General features: G+C 42.8%; 2 protein-coding genes across 4 annotated transcripts; one reads left to right on the forward strand and one right to left on the reverse strand.

Moving 5' to 3' along the window:
• Positions 1-331: 331 nt before the first annotated feature.
• adcy5 (adenylate cyclase 5) lies at positions 332-20590 on the forward strand. Its single transcript, XM_088314413.1, has 22 exons — positions 332-1022; positions 1241-2084; positions 10475-10624; positions 10749-10870; positions 12024-12135; positions 12230-12357; positions 12539-12697; positions 12899-13040; positions 13676-13816; positions 14494-14516; positions 15395-15539; positions 15612-15709; positions 16190-16277; positions 16339-16455; positions 16528-16686; positions 16782-16957; positions 17541-17561; positions 17643-17775; positions 18264-18527; positions 18891-19095; positions 19170-19294; positions 19757-20590. The coding sequence occupies exons 1-22, from the start codon at positions 1006-1008 to the stop codon at positions 19886-19888; spliced, it is 3501 nt and encodes a 1166-aa protein (XP_088170539.1). The 5' UTR covers positions 332-1005; the 3' UTR covers positions 19889-20590.
• On the reverse strand, positions 20466-24690 carry sec22a (SEC22 homolog A, vesicle trafficking protein). Of its 3 annotated transcripts, none has more exons than XM_088314416.1 (6): positions 24546-24690; positions 23449-23659; positions 23205-23368; positions 22403-22588; positions 22147-22331; positions 20466-22082 (listed from the first exon to the last, which is right to left on the reverse strand). In XM_088314416.1, the coding sequence occupies exons 2-6, from the start codon at positions 23628-23630 to the stop codon at positions 21882-21884; spliced, it is 918 nt and encodes a 305-aa protein (XP_088170542.1). In that variant the 5' UTR covers positions 23631-23659; positions 24546-24690; the 3' UTR covers positions 20466-21881. The 3 variants fall into 3 exon arrangements, with proteins under 3 accessions (XP_088170542.1, XP_088170541.1, XP_088170540.1); XM_088314415.1 differs by lacking the exon at positions 24546-24690 and adding an exon at positions 24267-24428 and having other exon boundaries at positions 22147-22273; positions 22381-22588; XM_088314414.1 differs by lacking the exon at positions 24546-24690 and adding an exon at positions 24267-24423.
• Positions 24691-24957: the final 267 nt, after the last annotated feature.

Here is a 24957-nt window from a genome sequence, read left to right on the forward strand (position 1 = left end):
CTACACAATGTCATATTTTTTTGTAAATTCTTCTATTTTTAGTCAGTCTTAATTTTTTTATCTATTTTTTTCTGTCTTTCCCCCTTATATTTGCGTACGTTCTTTCAAGTATTTCTGTTTTTTGTTCATATTTTAATATTTCTTAGCAATATTTGTTTTTTCTACAATGTCAGTATTTTTTAATCTGCGGATGACATCAATCTTGCAACGTTGGTTGCCGTGCGGACCATCCAGCTGTGCAAGCCCGCCCACTACTTTGATTGACTGCTTCTTGGTCCAATGGCATCTCCCGGCTTAGCATCCCGCCTCCTTTAAGTACCCCAATGGGGGCGCGCTTCCATCGTTTTCCTCCGTCCACAGTTTCAGGAGAAAGGCTTCGGTAAGCACTCCGGAGCTTCGGATGTTTGCTAGCCACTAAACGGAGCCTGTTCCCGTGTCGAGCATCTGTCACGACCAAATCGGTGTCGCTGTTACGGAGGAGGCACGCCTCACGTCCCCCCGAGCCTTGAGCTCCTAGTTTCGGCTCGGATGGCGAAGCCGACCTGATTCCTGGAGGTTTGCCTCGCACCCACCGGGTGGCCGGCGGAGGTGGTGATGGTACGCTGCCCAACGACGCCTGGCTCCTCCTCGGCGGTGCAGGTGTCGAACCGAAACAACTACAGCCGCCGTGGGGGATGTACCACTCGCCGCCGCCGCCGATGCGAGCCCGTCTCCGGGGAGCAACGAGGCTCCCCTCGGGTGCCTCTTAATTGGGCCCGATGATGTGAAGGAGAATCTACCTGGGGCTAATGTTCCCGAGCGCCGTGGGCCAACTTCCCTTGTGACTCGAAAGATTGATTTTTATTATTTTTTTTTCATTGAAGTACCATTTTAGTCTGATTATCCATTTAAAAATCCTTTTAGAATGAATGTTTGGCAGCAAAAGTGTGACATTTGGATTTGCTACAAGTAAAAAGTGGCAGCAACTACAGCGATGTGCTTGTAGTTGAGGTTTTTTCCCCCACCATGTCCAGATCCAACAGGTTAGTGGAGTTTTAAATTGATTAAGCTTATATTTGCAATTTATATTGTGAATTTTCCTCTTATATTTGTATTTTTCATCATTTTTTAAGTGTGGTATTCAAATGTTTTTTTCCCTGATATTTATGTGTCTTTGTTATATTTTTCATTTTTCATAGAATTAGTATTTTTTTTTTTCAAATCATTGTATAAAATTGATTAATTTAAATTTCTGCAACAGCGTCAGCCCGCCCGGTGGCGGTGGCGGACCCGGTCTGCGGGGCGGCACCGAGCACCGGTCGGCCTGGGGTGAGTCAGACTCTGTGGCCAACGGCTGCGCGTACTCTACCCAGAGACACAACAGCCGCTGGAGGGATGACGATGACCCCTCGGAGCGCCGCCGTGTCGGACCTCCCAGCCGCGTGGCCACCACGGTGAGCCGGGTCAGCTTCCGCTCCCGCTCGGCATGGCAGGAACGCGGCGATGAGGTTCGAGCCAAGTCTGTCGAGCTGGGTCTCCCTCAGGACGGCTTTGCCCAAGCGCCGGAGGACGGCTTCTCGGCTGCGGCGTTCTGGTCCGGCGTAGCGCACGTCTTCAGCTCCAAGAAGTTTCAGTCGGAGAACCTGGAGCGGCTATACCAGCGCTACTTCTTCCGGCTCAACCAGAGCAGCCTGACCATGCTGATGGCAGTTCTGGTTCTGGTCTTCAGTGTCATGCTGCTCTTCCACTGCTCGGCGGGGAGCGAGCCCCGCGTGGCCTACGTGGTGGTCTTCTCCGCCGCTATCCTGTTGACGTTGGCGCTGATGGCGGCGTGCAACCGGACGGGTTTCCGGCAGGACCACATGTGGGTGGTGTGCTACACGCTCATCCTGCTGGTGCTGCTGGTCCAGGTGGTGGGCGTGCTGGTGGTGCGGCCCAGAGACGCCTCGGAGGGCATCTGGTGGACCGTGTTCTTCATCCATGTGGTCTACACGTTGTTGCCCGTCCGAATGCGAGCCGCCGTGCTCACCGGATTGCTGCTGTCCGCCGTGCACGTCGCCCTGTCCTGGATGCAGAACAACATGGATACCTTTCTCTGGAAACAGGTACAATCATCTTTTCTGGCTATTTTAATAGGTTTTTAATTTCTTTTTTAATAATTAAATTTTTTCTAATTTGATTTTCCACGTTATATGTTAACAATTTTGTTCTTATTTTTGCAATTTTCTTTTTCTGCATTTGTCTAGTTTTATTAAATGATTGACCCTTTTTAATTTCTGTATTTTAAGTTTAGTTTTTTTCAGGATTTATTTAATCCCCTCAGTATTTTTGTAGATATTTTTCAACTGGATGAGTTTTATTTTTTGTAGTTTTAGCAATTCTAATTTTCAAATTACTGATATTTCTTTATTTTTTTTTCCCTAAATTGGGCATTATTACCTGTTAATCGGGGAAGCATACGATACATTAATAAGAGCAAAGACTGGTTTTGAAGAGCGATTTTTGAGGAGGAGGTGTAAAATGTATATACAAATGCGCGTTATTGTGAAAAATATACAGTAAATGAAAGACGCTAGATATGAGACTCGATTTACACAGGTTGAGAATGTCCTATGAGCTCATTTAAAAAAGTTATTGACATGATTGTATAATCATTCCACTTTGGTGGAGCGAGAGGAGGGGGGCACAATAAGCAAAACATTAAAAGGCCCAAATTAATGACATTCATGCGCATGAAGTGCGTACAGTCTGTCAACTTCTTATTTGTGATCGTGGTGTGATGCAATAAAAATGGATGTTAACCTCATTGGAACGGAAAGTTCCAGAGGCCTTTTTTTTTTGTAGCTCAGATGTTCCACATAAAATGCAAACGCTGCTTGTTTTGTTAGCGCTCTGCTGTCTCATTGCTTGGTTCCACATGTGCTGTCGCACTAAAATCGTGAGAGGATGTACATTAAGCTCAACCAAGCGCCAGGGAAAGAGTTGTGCGGAGAATCAAAAGGTGGCGTTTATGTCTGGCGTCTTAGACTTTGTATTTTCTTTCACATTCGTGTTCGGGAACGCATTTTGAATCAGTTAGAACGGGAGTCCCTAGTTGCTTGGCATAATCCTTGAATTGACTCCAAAATGGCGACTTCCTGTTCAATTTCTGGCATGGGTCCTCCATGTTTTTTGTCCATCCTGTTATGATAGACATGTCTTCTGAATTTTGTGTCAGTTTGTGACCCTGGAATTGAATTATTATTATTTTTTCCCTGCCTGAACTTTCCAACAAGCAGTCGTCCTGGAATTGGCTTAAAATGACTGCATCAATCCAAAATGGCCGACTTCCTGTTCAATTTCACGCATGGGCCCGCGAGAATTTTTTTGTTTGTCCTGTTATAATAAATAATAAATATGTGTTGATTACCGAACACTTAATTAATTTTTTAACAATCAGCCATGGAATTCGGACAAAATGTCTGACAACCTGTGAAATGTTCAGCGTGGGTCCTTGAGACATTTTGACACAGCTTTTTTTTTATTTTTTTATCATAGATGGTACGATATATGCCACATAGTTCTTCATAATCCAATAGACATCTGTTATGAATCTAGACCGAGCAGCAGTTCAATTAATAATAATAATAATAATAATAATAATAATAATATTCCCTTTATTAGTCCCACAATGGGGAAATTCGAGATTCGAACCCAGGCCTCCTGGGGAGACTGGGTCCTGAACACGGCGCCTTAGACCACTTGGCCATACTGGCAGCCGAAGACCCTGTTACCACTGGACCCTTGCCAACCGGGACCGTTTATGTTCCCTCCGCTGGGAATCCAAATGGGGGTTTGGAGGGAGGGGCGGTGATCCCACGGGAAAAACGGGGACAACAAAAACAGCCCCCTGAGAGACAAAAAGCAAAGCATCACTCGTCTTTCGTTGTCCTGTCATGTATTTTCAGATAAAACACATAGCAGGGCATTGTTTTGAAAAGTAAATGCAAATTGTTTACGTTGCTTGAACTGCAAGATAAATCTGCTTTGATGTGCAACTACAAAAATTAAAGAATGTTAACTGTTGAAGCTGAAATTCCGAGGATTTGGACAATTTTCAATTAAAAAGGAGGTATCTTAATGATGAATTAATTAGCAAAAATAACACTGATCAACTGCATATTTTAATCAGAGGTGGCTTTCTGAGTTTTTCCCAAACGTATTTTTGACGGTGTTTTCAAGGATTATTTTTTTTCTTTAGGTTTTTTTGGAATTCCAATATGGATTTTTATGTTGTAATTTATAACTGACATTTCAGAAAAATACTATCCTACTTCATTATATTTATTGTTTAAGAAAAATGAGGGCAGATTTTAGAATTAGCATAAAATAATCTAGAAAAGTTTACTTGCATTTTTTTAATGTAAATAAATGTAAAAAAATTAAAAAAAAATCTAAAATTTGATGACCAGCGTAATTATCAGTTTGGTAATTGATTAATCATTGCACCTCTGCAATACAAATCATTTATTTATCTAATTTATATATTTGTCTGTATTATTGTTGTATTGCACTGGAGAGGGGAGCCCTCTAATCTCGTTGCACACTTGAGTACAATGACAATAAAGGGATTTCTAATTTCTAATTCTAATAATGTCCGGAATAACTGAAAAATTTAAAAGTGCCACAATTCAAGAATTGGAGGGGAACCTCAAAGCAGAATTGTCCATAAACATTTTTTTAAAACAGCTAATTGTTAAAAATACAACATTATCGCAATATTTGTATTGGTGTTTTTTTGTAACCCTCAAACATTTCTCGATCTGCTTAATTTTTGGGGTTTTTTTGGATCTTGTCAAAATGTCTTGCAAGTTTGTTGTTGCACCCTTCCGTGGGCTGTGTCGTTTTTTACGTAGGACCAGTTTCACTATCAACTACAAAATATCATGTGACTGATCCCAGAGAAGGCTGACGCCCGGAATAATGTTGCAACGTTCCGACCGAATGTTTAACGTCGTCATGTTGCTGCGTAAAAATAAGCTCGGGCCGCCGACAACTTCCGAGACACTTCGACTTTCACGTAAGCCGCCGGGCGCTGAAATGCTAACAACAACAATGCCAGTAAAAGAAGAATAAACACTTGCGGCTTTCCCACCGGTTTAAGATGCAAACACACCATCAATGAGCAAAAACACACAAATAGTCTGAAAAGGATGTGAAAAATGTGGAGTGGAATTCCAAAGCTGAGCTGAATAGTTTTGATTTGGGCCATTTCGGTTTGAAGCAAACTCCTATCAGGGAATTCGCCCTCATCAGAAGCATTTTTTGTATTTTCTGATATTTCCTCAGCCTCTTCACTGTGTAACGTGGGATATTTAATGACTCTTAACATATTTTGTACACTTTAAATTGCGTCAGTAGTGTGCGCTGCAGTTAACATGACTCTGGATGTGACTGGTTAATTATAAACACGGCCACGTCCCGGTTTCAGGGGGGTTTGCATATTTGTGCCACCACATTTCAGTTTTTGTTTTTCCTGAGCCGTACTTTAATCACGTTTGAATCTATTGTTTTAATGTTCCTCGTCCATTTCAGCCGTGTTCACACTCTGTGACCGAGACCTTGCGGATGATGTTCCTCTCTCTAGCTACAAAAATCACAATCAGAGTCACTTGCTCAATCCGCGGTTGCTAATGCTAATGCTGTCGTAAACTGATGAATAGCAGTCAGCTCGGCAGATGCTGTTCATGTTTAAAAGCATCAGTGTCTGTGACAGCCACGGAAAAAGCACAATGTCAGGGTTTTACGTCACACAAGAACCCTGATAGAACCTTTTAATCCTTTAGTCCAATTAGCTTATGTCCAAAAACTAGCATTTAGCAGGGAGGCTAATGGCTACTAGCATCAGTCACAAATACAACTTTGGCTTTTGTTCAACTTACATGTGGCCGACCCGTTCTGGCTGGCAGTTTTGCCCATCCGGTTTTCTGATCAAAACCAACTATGGTACATGTTATAAAATCTACACGTTCATTTGTGAGCGCTACAGCCGTCATTTTGAGGTGGACAAGGCGGTGGGCATGGTGCCCGCCTCCAATTGCCCTCACACATCGAATGACGCCATTTGGAAGCGCATCATCCCGGAAAAACCCCCCCCCAAAATTTTGGTATGGTTTGAAAAATTAGCCCCCGCCGGTTCCACTTAGCATCATGGCATTTGGTAATTGCATTTTGTCTATCATGAGCAGACCCACAAAAGTCTGCACAACCTATGATGTGGGGAAAAAAAGAAAATGGGAAGTCAGCAATTTTGGTTTTAACCAGCCACTTTATTTCCTGGGGTCGTTCAAATTTTTGGTAATGGTTTGGTTTCAATTTGAAGTGGCCAATTTGGTCATTTGTTTGGTTCCTTTGGGTTTTAAAATTTTTTTTTTTTTTATTCAGCCACCAAAGCTGGTTTCACTTAGCAGCATAAAATTTGAATAGGGAGTCCATTATGAGTTAATCCACAGAAAAAGTCTGAAGAGACACTGAATTCTCTCATTTTGCTCTGAAGGTCCAATTTTAGCATCATTGTGGCCATTTTCAGGAGTCGTTTTAAACAATTTGACAATTCATCCCCACAAGCCAGATTACTCGTCTATCACGAGTAGACCCACAAAAAAGTTTAACGAAACCATGCCTGAAAAGACAGAAGTCTGCCATTTTGGTCTGAAAGTGGTCTTTTAATGTTTTGTCCATTTCGAGGGATCCTTAAGATTTTCTGGGGAAAATTCCGCCCCTTAAGCCAATTTGACATAGCAACACGGAAATGGGTTGGCATGTCAACTGTAAATAAACTCACAAAAACCTCCCCAGAGTCAAAAGACACAGGAAGTTGGACATTTTAATTTGAAAAATATTAGGGTAATTTTTTTAATTTGAAGGGGTCCTTGTTTTTTTTTTAATATATATTTTTAAATCTGCCCTGAAATTTTAACTTGGCAATATGAAATTTGGTTGGCATGTCTGTCATGAGTAGATCCTCCCTAAATGTGTTTGAGACTGCCGCCACCAAATAAGTCTCAAGAATCCTTGATATTATGAAATTTGTAAATGTAAACTTTCAGTGACAAATTCATACAACAATACATGTTACTTCCCCACAGAGTATGTGTACATTTGTGACAAAATCTGATCAATTCTCGACGAAATGACGTCAGAAAGCAAGTGCTAATGGACCTGAGCGGACGAGGTCCTCGGAGAGGACGGAACATCCTCCTTTAACTCTGCTGAATGGCGACATGATTAAAGGACGCTTAAGTGCTTGGGGTTGTCGCTGCTCAAACGTGGTGTGACCCGTTGTCGTGAATCACCGCCGAGCAAACCGAAAATGCTTCTTTAGGGAAAACTAACGATGTGTGTGGGCCAAGAGGGACGGTAAAAGCCGGGGAGAGTAGTGTCACTAAAAATATTAGTTTTGGTTGTTAATGGTGAGTCGGCAGATTTCGCCACTGGACTACGCCCACGGGCAATGACCAAAACTCAAATGTCTTGAATTCGGGTGTTGCTCATCTGTGTACTTTGCCTACTTCACATTTATTAGCAATGGGGTAAAAATGCCCCCCCCCTCCCAAAGAAAGTGACATACTGTATTTTCAGGCCTTTTTTTGAAGGTCAACTCATGATTGACATGCCAAGCAAATTTCAAGTTACTCAGTAAAATTCCAAGGGTGAAATTTTCAAAGAAGTTGAAGAACTCCTGTAAATGGCCAAAAGGACCCAACACATGAGACTTTTTTTTTTTTTTTTGGTGGGTCGACTCAGGGGATATATGCCTACCAAATTTCATGTTATAAGTGAAACTGGGTTTGTGGGCTGAATTTTCCAAGAAATTGAAAGACTCCTTGAAATAGCCAAAAGATAAAAAAAAAATGGCTGCTTCAAATCAAAATGTCAGACTTCCTGTGTTTCTGGGCATGGCTTCTTTTAATGTTGCTCAGTGCAACTTCTATGTGGGCTTCATTTCCGACCGATTATATCTAGACACGCTGACCCTAATCAGGGCAATGTACATAATTGGTTGATTTGATGATTATGACTTATGTATAAACTAAGTTGGTGTTAATTATGAGCCATTTAGTGGCTGCGAAGGCGTTCATTCCTCAGCTTCTGTGTGAAAGGAGCTTAAAGAAAAAAAAAAAGTCATGTGAGCGCCGTTTTTTATCCTCTTGTGTTCCACAGTGAAGTTGAGCACCTCTCAACATGTGGCACTGTTAGCGCATGACCCGCATTACCTCCTGCAGGGACACAATGCGCATACTGTGCTGCTGTTGATCCGAAACGCTAACCCTCTCCGAGAAAATCGCAAATTGTGTCGTCTCCTGAAAGCTAACAAGACATCTTTTATTTATTAATGTTTATTTTTAGTGTGAGTATAATTTCTCATAAAAGCATGAAGGAATGAGTCGTCTTCCAGCAAATGTTCGAAGAAGCGCCGCTTTGTTCTACATCAACATTATACAGTTACAACAGTATTGATGCATTTCCATCGCTTAAAAAGCAAGAATAAATTTAAGACTGTGGATTTAGACGACCGGAGATGACACAAAACCTCAGTCAGTTGAAAATATGAAATGACCATTTACGTTATTAATCTTATTATGACGATAAGGCAAGGCAACGAAGTATGTATAGCGCATTTCTTACATGCGGTAATTTGAAATCATTTGCAGACAAGTGAGACATTTAATGTAAAATTTGAACTGAGGGTTCAAGGAACTTTGATATAGTTGAATACAAAAATATAAATATTTTTAGGTCTATTTAATTGCTTTTGTTAAAGAAATATTAAAACCTAAATATAAAATATTAAATCTTAATCCCTCTGAATTAACAGATTTTTTTCTAAATGTATTTTAATGTTTTTTTAATATTAAAATGTAATTTAGTGTATTTTATACAATTGGAAAGACGAACATTTAAATTGAATAATTTTTTTGTTTTAAAAACATCTTTTGACAGTAGCGCAAACGGTTACCTATTTTATTTATTTAAATAAAATATATATAATATTTGGGTATTTAATTTGTATAATTTAGATGGCATTTCAATGCCTTATTTGCGGTCCTAAATTGTTATATTCTCCTCTATGGCCACTTCATTAGGTACGCCATGTGACAATCACGTCTATTTGTTTGACTCGAATCCAACATCGGCTCTTCCTCATCGTCCTCGTCCTCATCCCTCAAGGGAACGGCAGTCATGTTGTTCCAAGTCTCGAGGAGGAAAAGCCCGTGCTTTCCAAAAAAGGGCGGCGTGGATATTAATAGAATGAGCCCGCGTTTGTGTTGACCTGTTGACGAGAAGAAGACTTTATCTGATGCATGCACTGTTGCCGTGGCAACCGTGAGGCGGGGGAGGGACAGCTGCAGGAAGCTTTTGGTTTTTTTGTCTTTGTTGAAGCAGCGTTTCCACAACTAACAGGCCCAACAGTGCCACTGGCCGGAGTGGCACACTTCTGTTGTTTTGATCAGGAAATGACACATCCATATGGGGACCTGATGCTGCCATTTTGTGGTTAAATGTAGCGTTCTAATGGCAAAATGGGGCTCCCGAGCCTGCATGTGATAATCTATCACACTGTGTTTTCTAGTCTAATTTAAAACGTTGAGTTTGTGTTAGTTGTTAATGGCAAAATAATTTTTTTTTCTTTTTCCTTTCTAGCCAAATATTTTTGGATGATGACGGTCAAACTGAAAGCCTACTTGAACAGCTGAACTTTCTTTGGGGTTCATTGGCAAGCACTTGAAATGGTGGCAGTCGTGTGCTGAGTTGAAATGTAATCGGTCAATTGTGAACACAGCCCCATCCGCAGTGATGAGCGGGTGTGCACACTTATGCAACCTCTTCGTTGTTGACTCTCTTGAGGTTAGGGAAGGTTGGCAAGGATTTTTCCTAGTATTGTTCCTGTGTGGTGTTTCAAGTGGACACGCAGGAATGTCCTCCACATCCACGTTATTGATTATCGATGCATTCTTCCGTGCTGACTGGAGTAGATGTGAAAAGACCTTTTGTGTGCCTGAGTACAGTTTCAGTTAGATAGCAAGTGGTAACAGCAAAGGAGACTTTCACGTTCACTTTTTTTGTGTGTGTGTGTTCCCTTCCTCAGGCCTCATTTTTGGGGACAAAATGTAGCCTTTGAAGAAAAAAAATATCGTGGTCAAGCAAAACTTTTTTTCTCTAAATATAGTTTTTTGGGGTCAAAATACAAGTTGTGGAAGTGTCAATGTAGACAAAACATTTTTGACTGAGTTGTTTTTAGCATTTAGCCTACGCTTTACCAATACGTTGGAATGGCATAGCCCAGTCTAAAATGCGCACTGGCAGTTCCACGTTCCCATAGTGTTGCATTTTAGTGTTAAAATATTTAATTCTTATTGCAAATATCAATATTTAGTGTGAAAGAATGTCTTTTTTTTTTTAGCAGAATCCGTGTACAAGATGCTGGAGTGTGTTTTGTGTTTGCGCACTGCAGCTGGTGTCCAACATGCTGATTTTCTCGTGCACCAACATCGTGGGTGTGTGCACACATTACCCGGCGGAGGGCTCTCAGAGGCAAGCCTTCCGGGAGACGCGGGAATGCATCCAAGCTCGCCTGCACTCGCAGCGGGAGAACCAGCAGCAGGTGAAAAAGACTCTGCAATTATTTGGGGATTATTGTTAACACGCCACGGTCATTCACCTCGCTTTGCACACAAGGTCATCATGGCCGGAAATGTTTTTGTTTGTTTTTTTCTTTTTACCTGCAGGAGCGTCTGCTGTTGTCAGTGCTTCCCCGCCACGTCGCCATGGAGATGAAGGCGGACATCAACGCCAAGCAGGAGGACATGATGTTTCACAAAATCTACATACAGAAGCACGACAACGTCAGGTACAAAATGCAAATGAGTTGGTTAAGAAGAAAAAAAAAAAGTTAAAGCATTTTCAGGGTTTCCATGCTGAAATTGTAATTTTATTGACTATATTAATTTTAAAAAAAAATCCTGATAATTTAGAGATGACGCAAGTGTTAACATTGGCTAAGTCGTGAGCAACTCCGCTAATTAGTTGTGACAGCTTTGGTCGGGGGTAACTCGACTAATTGGGGCCGCTAATTGGTAGCAACGGGAAGCTGAGTGACGCCTCCTGTTGCCACTGCTGGCTAACAACTGTTAGCATGTTAGCATTAGCCTATTAGTGTATGACCACATCACAGGGGATGTTTTGAATGGTAACGTTCTGCAGGCCTGCAGCAAAAGCGCGCGCGACAGAGCGAGTGGTAGGGAAGTTCATGTGGAGGTCATGATAGAAAAAAAAAATCACACAGAGCAGCCAGTGAAAACAATCATGACTGCTGTGAGAGACAAGTACATGGCAATGTAGCCTAAAAAAAGCAATAAAACAAACAAAAAAAAAAAAGATTGAAAATCATTTGAATGCTAAAGAAGGTTTGATCGTTTGTTGCTTTGTCATTAAAGTTGATGGACCAGCCTTGTACACGCACGCACCTGAAGTGATTAGTTATGTTAGCATCTTTTGATTCAACGGCCGCCATGTCGGTTCATGGTTCCGAAAACCCAACAAGAAAAATAAATGTTGTTTTAAAATATTCCGTGCTGTGAATGCAGTTTTCCATATCAAAGTAGTTTTATACTACGTAGCAGTTCGTAGTTGTACTCGCAAATCTATTTCTGTCCGTCTATGAATGAAGACCCTCGAGGCAGTTCAGTCATGTGTCATTCATGGGATGAGTGTGACTTTTATTTCAGGTTTGTGTCTTGAGGACGTTTGTAAATATAGCTCAATAGATCCCTGTTGGTGTTCACCATCATGCTTCAACATCTGGATAGTTAAAACACAGCAGAACAGATCCCTTCTGTGGTCGGAAGATGCGCAACATCGCAAACGGCAAAACAAGCTCACGGGTTGAAGTGTTTTTGTTGTTGTTGTGCTGCTTTTTAATTAATTAATTTATTTTTACATTTTTCGCCACACATGACATATGTTATTAATTAAAAGATTATTTTATTGTTTTGTTTTTGCAGCATCCTGTTCGCAGACATTGAAGGCTTTACGAGTTTGGCGTCTCAGTGTACGGCTCAGGAGCTCGTCATGACGCTCAACGAGCTCTTTGCCCGCTTTGACAAGTTGGCGGCGGTGAGTATACACGTTGCAATTATACAAACATCCATCCATTTATACAAAGATGTGTCCTATCGGGAGATACTACATATTTTTTGATCAACTTTAGGAGAATCACTGCCTCCGCATCAAGATCCTTGGTGACTGCTACTACTGCGTGTCGGGCCTTCCTGAGGCCCGCGCTGACCACGCCCACTGCTGCGTGGAGATGGGTCTGGACATGATCGAAGCCATCTCGTAAGATGCGCACGTCATCATGACTTCGTTCACATTCTTGTGACGCTATGCTAACAGCCAACGATAGGTGTCGGAATTGTCCAATCAGAGCGTGATGATGTCGTCACTGTAAAGTTCTCAACCGCTAGGGGGTGCCCTCACATGCTACCTGCGCACCCCATGTTATTGTTTTTTTCCCCAGGCTGGTCCGGGAGGTGACGGGCGTCAATGTGAACATGCGGGTGGGCATCCACAGTGGGCGTGTCCACTGCGGCGTGCTGGGTCTGAGGAAATGGCAGTTTGACGTCTGGTCCAACGACGTCACGCTTGCCAACCAGATGGAGGCTGGCGGGAAAGCAGGGTACGTAAAATATACAAACGACAAAATGGACCACGGGACTCGATTTGATTTGCTGGATTTATGCAACTTTGAAATTTACTGACAAGTATTGGCCGCCTCAATAAACTGATTCACCCCAAGTCGACTTGATCAAGCAATCAAGACTCCAAATCAAATGAGTCACTTTTTTTTGTAACAGTACGATATGAATGGTCGTTTCAGGCGCATCCACATCACCAAGGCCACGCTCAACTATCTGAACGGCGACTACGACGTGGAGGCGGGAGCAGGAGGCGAGAGGAACGCTTACCTGAAGAGGAACAGCATCGAGACCTTCCTCATTGTCGGATGCAGCCAGAAGAGGGTAAATATTCTTGAGCATATTATCATCATCATCATTAATAATATTCATGGGAAAAAAAATAATGCAATTTCAAGAAAAATGTGCCTCTACATTGGTCAAAATAGAAGCGCTACGTACACGCATCAAGAAATGCTCTCCGTTGTCATAATTTGAGCGTTAGCAATTTAGCAATTGCAAAACATCCGATTTGGATACAAAAATTGTTTTCCTCGTCAGCATTTGCAATTGGATGTCGTGCTTTAGAAGCAAGTCGCAAAAGTTAAGACTGTGAACTACATTAAAGTATATTACAAAGCCATTTTTCATCCCGTTTAGTGATTAAAAACAAAGACAAATAACCAAAAATGACGCAATATCACTCTAGAGGGTTCAATGTTGTACTTGCCAACTTTTTGGGAAACTGATTCAGTTACTGGTTTGGTCATTGTTTCCCAAAGCAAAAGCAGATGTTTGCGAATGTCTTATTTTGATTAAACACAAAAGACTGCTCTCATGAAGGACTCCAGAAATCAGAATAATTATTGAGAAGCTGAAATGTTGAGCCACCCACTGTCACTGCATACAAAGTAACGGTACAAAGCGACCTTATAAATTGGTGACGTCACTCGTTTTGTTTTTTGGTGTGCGTGCCTCAGAAAGAGGAGAAGGCCGTTATCGCCAAGATGAATTGTCATAGGACAAACTCGGTGAGTCACAACAGCAGCCACTGGACGGACAGACCTTTCTACAACCATCTTGCCAACAACAACCAGATCTCCAAAGAGATGAAGAGGATGGTAAGACACAGCAGGATCATGAACGCTATGAATGAGTCTGCTTTGGCCTGACTTAAGTTAAGTAAATTATGTTACTTAATATACATTGTTTATAAATCTAAATATATATATATAAGCAAACTTGGCTAATTTAAAAAAATATTCCCTTTACACATAAATTATATATTTAAAATGACATTTAAATGTGTAAAAGGGCTTAATGAAAAGTAAGTAAATGATGCTTATTTGTACACATAAAATGCGCTCACAAAATAAAACACTCATCCATAAAAATATTATAGATAATTGAAACTATTTGAAATGCGAGTATGCAGTACATTGTGAGGAGCAGCATCACTAACTCGTGTCTCATTTGAGCTTCACTAATCAACCAAAGCAACACAATTGACTTGGTGTTAATTTGCTTAATTGATCAGGACTGAGCCGCTTGCTGCCATGGCAACAGTCAGCACCCGACCCAGACAGCATCTTTTTGCATGTGATAAGGCTTTCATCGGTTGTACGCAGACCAAGTTCACACACGCACCCGCCACTACAACTTTTATCATCCTCGTCATTGAATCCTGTCCTAGTTCGTTACATCATGTCTCTTTCAACCAGCCATATCTCTTTTAATATCTTTTTCAAGGAAGTAAATTATTTTTCATTGACTCTTGTCTCTTTCTTGTGTGTCGCAGGGCTTTGAAGACCCAAAGGACAAGTGAGTTTTCAAAGTATTTCCGTGTAACCGAAAATGTTAGTTGTGTACTCGCGTTTTGAAAGTGTTCTGGAGGAGTTTCCTAGATCTTCACTGTTAGCTCGTGGTCGCTATTTCCAGTCTTTCTGTTGCCATGGAAACCCTCCACGAACCCGAGCGCGACGCCCACACCAGCTCGTACTAAATTAGACATACAGCTTCAAAGCGGACACCAGGGGGCGGCAAGCACGTTTGCCTTCTTAACTGTCATACGCGTTTAAAACAAAAGAAAAAAAAGTTACCCGCAGTCGTAGGCGCAGTCTTAAAAATCAAGGTTCACTAAAGTTGATACAAACAAATTGAGAGAAGTGATACGCTCATGTGCAGTCAAAGAAAAAAATAGGGGAGGGGGGGCGTTTTATAAAGGCTGACTTCTCTCCATATGAAAATGTTCTCTAGATCTTAATGGGGTGCATTTGAAATAAGTTAACACACCCAAAAATAAATGTGAACTAGACTTTCTCAAGATGAGATGCGTTCAGGTACAGTTGTAAAATAGGCATTTTATGCAAGAGACGTATTCAAGTGTCGTATACAAAGTAGAAAACGCTTTTTGTACGTGTGATGTCGGGGTACAGTTGTAAAATACTACTTATCTGGAAAAGATGCATTCAAATGCAGTTGTAAAAGCGGATGTTTTTCAAATGTGATGGATTTGGGTACAGTTGTAAAACTAGTTGTTCTTAGTGCGTGTTGCATTTAGGTGCGGTGGGAAAAAATATCGCAACTTACAACATTCTCTTGAACGAGCGCATTCTGGTTGGCTAGTGTAAAAAGAAAAAAAAAAACGGTTGATGAGCCCTCTCCTTTTGTTTGTTTGTTTGTTTTTTTTTGCTGTTCAGACACGCGCAGGAACACATGAATCCAGAGGATGAGGTGGACGAGTTCCTGGGCCGAGCAATCGACGCTCGCAGCATCGATCGCCTCAGGTCGGAACACGTCAGGAAATTCCTGCTCACCTTCAGGGAGGCCGATCTAGAGAGCAAGGTTCCACGCTACGCTTCCTCATTCTCTTTTTCTTCTACTTGACGCATTCTGATTTTGAGATTTGCGGTGCAGTATTCCAGACAGGTGGACTCCCGCTTTGGGGCGTACGTGGCATGCGCTTCTCTGGTCTTCCTCTTTATCTGCTGCATACATGTGGTCATCGTGCCCCCGTGAGTCACATGCACGTTAAACAATATTTATATCCCAATATTTTTTTTTAGTAAGTGACACACTCAGTGCTTAAAATTGAAAATACTTTATTAAAAAAAAAAAAAGAAAGAGAGGAAAAACACTGCACCTGAACACAACACATAGGGGAAGCTTTGTGATGCTTTCAGGTTTCTTTGATGACCTAAAATTTTATTTGACTTATATTTGATTACATGTAATCTAACTTTTAGATTTGTATATTGTAATTGTAAAAAAAAAGGAGAAAATTAACAAAACTAATATTTTAAAATTGCTCCTTTAAGGTTTAAGAGTTTATAGACAATGTTTTTTTGTATGCATGTTTTTCTAATCTAATAAGTTTATGAAGTATATGCAAATAACGTGACCCAAATAACTCCATTACCTCTTGAAATAATGTTAAGCATCCTTGGAAATGTTCCAGTTATTTTCCTGACTAATAATTAGCGTCAACGTTGCAGCTCGGGCGTGATGCGGGGCTTCTTCACTTGCTGCCTGGTCCTCCTCATGGCGCTCATGTTCGTGTCCAGCGTGTACTGCTGCTACGGGGTGAGTCACCGCCTCAAATCCTTTGGTCTAAAAACATGACTAACCGCGGCGTTGCGTTCAGGTGTTCCCGGTGGCACTGCAGACCTTCTCCAGGCGGATCGTCCAATCACGTCTTAACAGCACCCTGGTGGGCGTGGCCACCATCCTGGTGGTCTTCTTGTCGGCCTTTGTCAACATGGTGAGTTGCGTGAGCTTTACGGTCGTGTTTGGGAGTCAAAACCGGTTGACCTTTTGAACCCCTTTGACTCAGTTCAGCTGCAGCGGGCGCGATCTACGCGGCTGCATCGGGGCGGAGCTTAACATAAGTCGGGACGCGGTGGACGCCTGCCACGTCCGCTTACTCAACTACAGCTTGGACACACAGACTGGACCCTGCGGGGACCAAGCGCCCTTTTGTGGATTTCCTGAGGTACAGCACAAACTAGAAGTACAGTTGTACAACGAAGCATTGATGGACAGTGTTAAAAATGTCTTTTTTTTTTTTTTTCTTTTTGGTCCCTGCAGTACTTTTCGTGGTGCGTGGTGCTGAGCCTGCTGGCGTGCTCGGTGTTCCTGCAGGCTCACAGCCTGGGCAAACTTGTGCTCATGCTGTCCATGGAGCTGCTCTACCTTCTGGTCATGGAGCTGCCGCGGGCCGCGCTCCTCGACAACCGCGACCTCCTTGCCGTGGCCAATGCCGCGTGAGTTCCCTCTCTGACTACGTGTCGCCACTGAAGCCTTTTTATGGAGTTGAATAAAACGGGTGGTAAGAATCCCTACATCGCTGATCGAGAGTCGGAAATGAGTGAACGATTCCCAAAGCTCATCCACTCATCGCCGACTCCTGAATCACTCGGTTGTTAAAACGAAGCTCCCCAATTCCCTGCAACAAAGTTCCTTAGTTACCAGATGATCCAAAATGCGGTCAAATCACTACATTTGTGTAAATGAAGCTCCTCAACTCACTTTGTTTCCCAGCACCATGACTGGAGCAAAGCACTAATTTTGTATAAATTAACAAAGTCCCTTGGCACCAAGATGGCAGCAAATCACTACTTTTTCTAATGAAGCATGTCAGTTCACACGAAGTTCCGCAGCACCACAATTCCATAAGAGGGTGCCCAAGCACAACTTTGGTTAAAATTAAGCAACTCACGCCAACATTTTCACTAAATTTACTACTTATACACTGAATAGAAGGGAATGATTCCAAACGAGGCCTCCGCTTGTAACATGTATTTGTTGCGTAGGTGGTCTGACCTTTCTTCTTTTTGTCCTTTTCAGCGAGCACGTCAACGGGACCAGGTGAGATCAGCACGTTGTCTTTTGCCGAGACAAACACTATAAAACCACGTCCGTTATGCGTGTGCGTGCGTCATGTGGTAGCTGCGTGGTGGAGTCCAAGGTGCCTCTGAAGATCATGACGCCCGTGGTCATCACCGTTTTTGTGCTGGCGCTCTACTTGCACGCCCAGCAGGTGGAGTCCACTGCCAGACTCGACTTCCTCTGGAAGCTGCAGGTCAGCTCGCCCGAATTGAAATATGAAACCTTCAGGTGCAGTTGCACTCAAGTTAAATTTTTAAAGTTCCTAAAATATGTTGTGTTCATATGCGGTACAAATGTTCTCGTGCGATGTGTTTGGGTTCAGTTGTAAATTCAATCATTGCTGCATTCGTATTGTAAAAACAAGACATTCACTACACGTGATATGTTCAGGTACAACGGTAAAATAGACAACACATTTTCACTGTACCTGAACACAAACCACTCCAGAACATCTCTTATAAGTGATTTTACCAAATGTGATGCATTCATGTTAAGTTGTAAAAAGACAAGAAGGTCTTTACATGTGACACTTCCTGGTAGCGCGGTAAAACTTGAGATGTGATGCATTTGGCTATAACATTTAGATTACTTTCTTTACAACTGTACTGAAACTAAATACCCTAGATGTGATGGGTCGAAGTGTAAAAAAAAAACAAAAAAACTGGTTGCATCGGTGAGCAGGCGACGGAGGAGAAGGAGGAGATGGAGGAGCTACAGGCGTACAACCGCCGGCTGCTGCACAACATCTTGCCCAAGGACGTGGCGGCGCACTTTTTGCAGCGCGAGCGCCGAAACGACGAGCTCTACTACCAGTCGTGCGAGTGCGTGGCCGTCATGTTCGCCTCCATCAGCAACTTCTCAGAATTCTACGTGGAGCTGGAAGGGAACAACGAGGGCGTCGAGTGCCTACGGCTCCTGAACGAGATAATCGCAGACTTTGACGAGGTGACGGAGACGCAACGATTTCAATTATTTATTTATTTTTTTCATAAAGACTGCACATAGAAAACGCCTGGTGATGTGACGCATTTGTAAAAAAGAAAAGCCTAGTCAGGGTATTGTATTTTTTTTGTTTAAATAAATAAAGTCTTATACTGCCCCCTGGTTGTTAAGGTATGCACACCAGGAGAGGCAAAATGTCCATTGAATTTATGAGATCATGATGCCCAAACTGTTTCACATTCTATTAGCGTATTTTATCACTTAAAATACCCTAGAGAGCTATTGCTAGAGTGCTAAATGGAGGAAAAAAAAATGTTTTTACGAGCATGGTCACGGAACGGATGAAACTTGTTGACGTGTCTGCAGATCATCAGCGAGGACAACTTCCGTCAGCTGGAGAAGATCAAGACGATCGGCTCAACGTACATGGCGGCGTCGGGCCTGAATGCTTGCACGTACGACAAGACGGGCCGCTCGCACATCCGTGCCCTGGCTGACTACGCCATGCGCCTCATGGAGCAGATGAAATACATCAACGAGCACTCCTTCAACAACTTCAAGATGAAGATTGGTGAGGACCGCCGGGTTCATGTGTTCTCCAAGATTGCTTAGGCTCCCTTTTTTTCATTTCTTGCCTTCTCTCAGGTCTGAACATGGGCCCTGTGGTGGCCGGTGTGATTGGAGCCCGCAAGCCTCAGTACGACATTTGGGGCAATACAGTCAACGTGGCGAGCCGCATGGACAGCACTGGCGTGCCCGAAAAAATCCAGGTGCAAAACGACATTCATGTGCAGCGAACACTAGAGAAGATGCTGTGCATAAGATTGGTTGCATTTCGATAAAAGTAGTACTTGGGTGCTGAGCTACTGCTGTAATGAGTTAAGGGTTTTTGTTCAGACAGAAGTAGTGCTGAGGGAGTTGTCAAACTTATCAAAGTGAGTTGATTTCTTTTCATTCAGGCAAAGGTAGTGCTTTGGCACCACATTCACAACTGCTTTGGTGCCAAGAAACTGTTGAATTTTATGGATTTACATTTAGACAAAAGTAGTGATTTGGTGGGAAAAAAATTTGAGAGTTCAGATTTACATTTTGTCAAACGTGGCGCTTCGGCACAATGTTATGGTGAATTGAGCCCCCCCATTCCGCCCAAATCTATCCATCTATCTATATGGCCGTATAATGACTGAATTGTCATTTCTGAAGTCATGCTAACTCGTCATTTATTCTCTAAGGTGACGGCTGACTTGTACCAGGTTCTGAACTCCTACAATTACTCGCTGGAGTACCGAGGTGTGGTGACGGTGAAGGGCAAAGGCGACATGATGACCTACTTCCTCAACAGCGGACCCTCCCACAGCAGTTAACGCACTTTTTTTCCTGGACCTTGAAGGCACCATGCTGGAAGTGGTCCAGCTAGACTGACAGGAAGTTAAAGCGCCCCCCCTCCCATAAAAAGACCGAATGAAGAAGTTGAGACCAAAGAAACCAATCATAGCTCGCCGATATTTCCAACATCTGAGCTCCTAAACCCATCGTGAGCAACTGCTTCCTGTTCCATATGCTGTCCACTTGGAAGGCAAAAAGAAAGATGTCAGCAACAGATTTTTTTTTTTTTTTAGAACTTTTGGACAATTTCTATTTTGACTTTGGAACAGCAAATTCTATATTTTGTACAAAAACTATGTATTTGTCTAGTATGACTACGTACTTAGATAAATTTAACCGACAAATAGATGGCGCACCCCTGCACGATGGTACGACCAGTGAATGTCTAATTGAGGCCTTTTAACTTTATCACTTTACACAAAAAGTATTCAATACTACAGCTGGTTCTGTTACATTTTTAGTTTTGAATACAACTTTGACCCAATATTGATTTTTAGATCATGTCAACGGGACTAGTTGTTTGAGTATTTTTCATACAGAACAGAACTAGTAAAATCAGGGAAATACACCGGTCCGGATGCTTTTAATGTGACTTTATATGACACAAAGTTAAAGGAGATGTTTCGTTTTCATGAATGACTAACGACAGTAATAAATGAACCAAGTGTCTCATTTGACAACTTCACTCTTTATCCAGCAGATGGCAGCATCACCCCAACTGGTTCAGAAAGGCCAGACAGCATTTTTAGCCTCTACAACTAAAACCAGATAATTTTGTCATTGAACACCTCATACCGTTGAAGCAATGTCTCTTTTTACAGATACAGCCAGCAGCCACAAAATTAGGTACACCTGTATCTCAACAGATGGCGTACCCAATGAAGTGTCTGTTGTCTGACGTCACACAAGCAATGTTGATAAAATGCTTTTGTGAGCTGTGATTGGATGCTCAACTTATATCACCCCCCCAACCCAAAATTAAAATAAGCAATCCATGGCAGCATGAATCCTTAAATAAATAAAACATCTTAAAGTGAGAAATAAACGTGTTAGGCAGCAGTGCATAGCTAGAAAAGGAAAAAAAACTGCCATTTTGGATTTCCAAAGTTCCCTTTCAAGTCATTTTTGGTTTACAAAAACTGGCCAGTTCAGCTTTGGCGCGTCACCTTCAGGGTCATCCGATTTTGGAGTCCGAGTGTTGTGTCCAGGTCATAAGATGATGTCGTCAGGTGGAGTCACTCTCTGGGTGTGTTGAGGATCATCAGATGTCAAGTTTTGTGGCAGTCAGATGTCCGAGTCCGACTGGAGTCTTGTGGTCAGGGTTATTAGATGCTGTCGTCGTGGTGCATTCAGGGTCATCAGATTGCATTCCTGAGTTATGTTCAGGGTTGTTTGACATCCCTCGCCAATTGCATTTTGAGAACTAGCGTCGCACTTTTGTAGTGCATTCGGGAGTCTTCAGCAGTCATCGTGGTTGGGTTTACTCATTCACTGACATTTTCAATGGGGATGGGTAGAGGAGGGTATAAAAAAAACAAAAAAATCATTGAAGACTATTGTGCGGGTCTTGGAAGAAGTCAAAATTCTCTAAAACGGCTGGCCGTTAATAGATGCTGTGGTCGGTCTTGTGTTGTGTTCAGGGTTGTCAGACATCATGAGGCGTCTTCATACTGTTTTCAAGGTGGTTAGAAGGTAGCATTATCACGCTTGTGGTGCATTCATGGTCATGAGATGTCATCAGAGTCACTCTTGTGCTGCGTTCAGGGTGGCCACATGTTTGAGTTCAGGCTCTGTCGTTAAAGTCACCGGTGCTGCCTTCAGGGTCATCAGAACATCATGGCAGACCGTCGTTCAAGGTGATCAGATTTTGTCATCGTCGTTTTGTGTTCGTCAAGACGTTTCCGTAGTCGCCCTCGTGCTGCGTTCAAGGAAGTCGGTTGTAGTCACTGACCTCTGGCGTTAAGGGTCCTCTCAGACGTTGTAGTCGGGCGCCTTGCCCAGGGGCTGCCTGAGGTGCGTGTGCAGCGTCATGCAGGCGGCAACGGCCACGTGGAACAGAATCTGCCACAGGTTCCTGAGCTGGAACAAGTACATGTTGCACACGCACACCAGCCCCAGCGCCAGGAACGACTTCACGTTCCTCCACACCGTGAAGTACGTGAACAGGAAGCACTGCAACATTAAATGTTATCATGTTAGCATAGTGGCGTGTTAGCATATTAGCACACCAGCGTACCTGATAGAGGCAGGCGGCGGTGCCTAGGAAGAAGGCGATGACGTAACTCAAGTCCTCGTCCTCATTCTGAAGGACACTCTCAATGGCGTGGACGCCTCGCAACAGGTTGAGCCCGCCGCACAGCACACTAAGGACGCAAGACACAGCGCCGGGAAGCGTCAGAGGCTCCAACGTCTGTGTGGAAACTGGACCACAACAACAACATTAAAAAGTGCATCCATGCTGATCCATTACTCATAGCTGGCGCGTGCGGTACCGATGCCCTTGTACTTGGCAGAGGCGCGTGAGGAGGAGGAGGAGCCACCGACGGCGTAAAGGTCGTCGAGGGTCAGCTGGTAGGGCGGACGCAACTTGATCTCCGTCTGCATGTCGGCCATGTTGATCTTGGTGGAGAGGGAGCGAGGGCTGTTGTAGCGATGCTTCGTCCTCTGAATCACCACGTCTGAACGCGCAGGCAGCGACAACAGCATATCGCCAGAGTGACGAGTCAGAACACATGTCACAAAACACCACATCAGTCACATGAAGGAAGGAAGGACAGACACACACATTGACAGAGTGACATGAACGTAAAAGTCAACAACTTGTACACATTTATAGCACACGCGCAACAGAAAAACTAACAAATCAGAGACCGGGGTTATTAATAAGTTTGTATTTCACTTTATAGTAGGGCTGCCACAAACGATTATTTTGGTGCTCGACAAATCACCAACAGTTGTCACGATTAATCATCTAATCGGATCATATGTAAATTGCGGCATGTCGCACCAGCAAGCAGCTGCTCTTCTGTAACCATAATTAGTTTACAGCTTGATTCTTTATGTACAAATTAATGAGATGATACAACATTCAACTTCAATTAAGCTTTGCGGCTTGTAGCAGCCTTTCTGAGATGTTCATAAATGATGGTGTAGCTTAAATTGAAGGCAACATTGCGGCCTGAAAGGTTTCAGCTGCAGTTGTTCATCAATGGTTCAACTCACATTTGGTCTGACCGTGGCATTACACAACACAGACAGACAGAGTGAAGAGGATGATTAAGAGTAGACTGTCACCAAATTGTATGAAGGAGTACGGCCTGATGGCAGCTCCGACACGTTTGCCATCATAGGTGACGATGAATTCCTTCTGGAGTTCATCCAAGAAGCAGAAGGCCAGCACGCTAGGGTAACTTGACAAACACACCAACATGTAACACACACCCAGAGCGCTTGTGAAGCTACACAGACACACACACACAAAGTTGGTATTACAACATGTTTGAAGACATTTACAGTACTTCAAGTTTGCGGTGCATACTTGATGTTGTAGGGTCCGCTCCGAAAGGTGCATCTGTCGGGGAAGTGCAGCAGCTTCTTGGAGAGAGCCTTCATGTGCTTCCTGGTCTCGTGCAGCTCTCGGTCCTGCTCGTAGTCGGTGGATGCCGATAGTGGCAGGCCGTCATCCACGCGCACCACCGAGGCGAACACCACGCTTGACATCTCAGTGAGACAATACAGCAAAATGCCTCCTAATGAACAGTTGGGGGGCGGGGGAATGGGGGGGAAATAAAACACCTGAGTTATAGTCGCTTCCCGTAGAACCAGGACACTTCGTCACGTTTCAAAACTAGTCATTAAAATGTTAATATTTATATTAGGGGCCCAATTAACGACTATTTTAACCCATTCACTGCCAGGCCAATTAATATGGATCTTTTTGGTCTTCCACAGCAATGAATAAGTACTCATCGATTAATCTGTCCATTGTTTTGTTGAAAAAACTTTTTTTAAAAATCCGATTCAATTTCCATTTCCCTTAATTGAAAAAGGACATTAATTCTGATTGAAAGCGCAGAAAATGTACCCCCAAAAACAGGCGAAAATGCTCAGTTTTCTGAAGTAAAGGCACTCGTTTGGAAAGGTTTCATTTTGCAAAAAAATAAATAAAAAATACACCAACACAAATAATTGCTCCGCGGACGTGATCATAACCATGGACAGCTCCTCGCACGAACGACACCAGACACGCGACTCAACTTTCGACATAGATAATTGACAAATACAGTAAATTTGAGCAATGAAAAGTTCTAATTATACAAGTGTCGAGAAATACGAACAAACCACTAAAAAGCTTACCATATACGATAGCGAACATGTTAGTCGCCATTTACAACAAATTGGAGACTCGTGTACAATTCAGGCTAGCAAAATATAGCAATTTAAACTTTGAAACATATTTGATAACATTTTTGGACGCTGCTGACGAGCTCCTTAGCAGTTAGTTAGCAGCTGCTCCAACGCTTCCGTGTGGCTAACGTTAGCATGCTAAGGAAACGCTAAGGAAGCGAAGCCTGCTACGCGGACCTACGGTGTGAGAAAACACGTTTATAAATGAATTCTGATTATGTTTGGTACCTGGGAAAATGAAGAAGCATCGCGGAGATGTCTAAAGAGTGGAAAAGCGCCACATTATTCACGCGAGCCCAACCGTCACTGATGAATGTGGTTTGACTGGTACTACGTTTACGTGGCTGATTCGCGAAGCATTCTGGGTAAAAATACAAACCTCATCGGCGTCATTGCGAACACGTTCTAGCTAGAATAGACTATTTTTTTTTTAACCACAAGTTAGTCACAAAAAGCATCAAACGCATAAAACGTTACATGCTGCTGTTGAAAGTGAGGATTTTCTGAAATAAAATTATTCCGCTCTTAGGGTGTTTTGCCATTAAATGATTTGTAAATCTGCATATTTTTGCTTAAGTAATCAATTTAGTCATTAAAATGTTATATTGCACAGGTGTCAAACTCCAGTCCCCAAGGGCCA

The sequence above is a fragment of the Idiotropiscis lumnitzeri genome, chromosome 14 (assembly GCF_059441095.1).
Source record: "Idiotropiscis lumnitzeri isolate Australia: NSW breed Sydney's pygmy pipehorse chromosome 14, RoL_Ilum_1.0, whole genome shotgun sequence".
Taxonomy (NCBI): Eukaryota; Metazoa; Chordata; class Actinopteri; order Syngnathiformes; family Syngnathidae; genus Idiotropiscis; species Idiotropiscis lumnitzeri.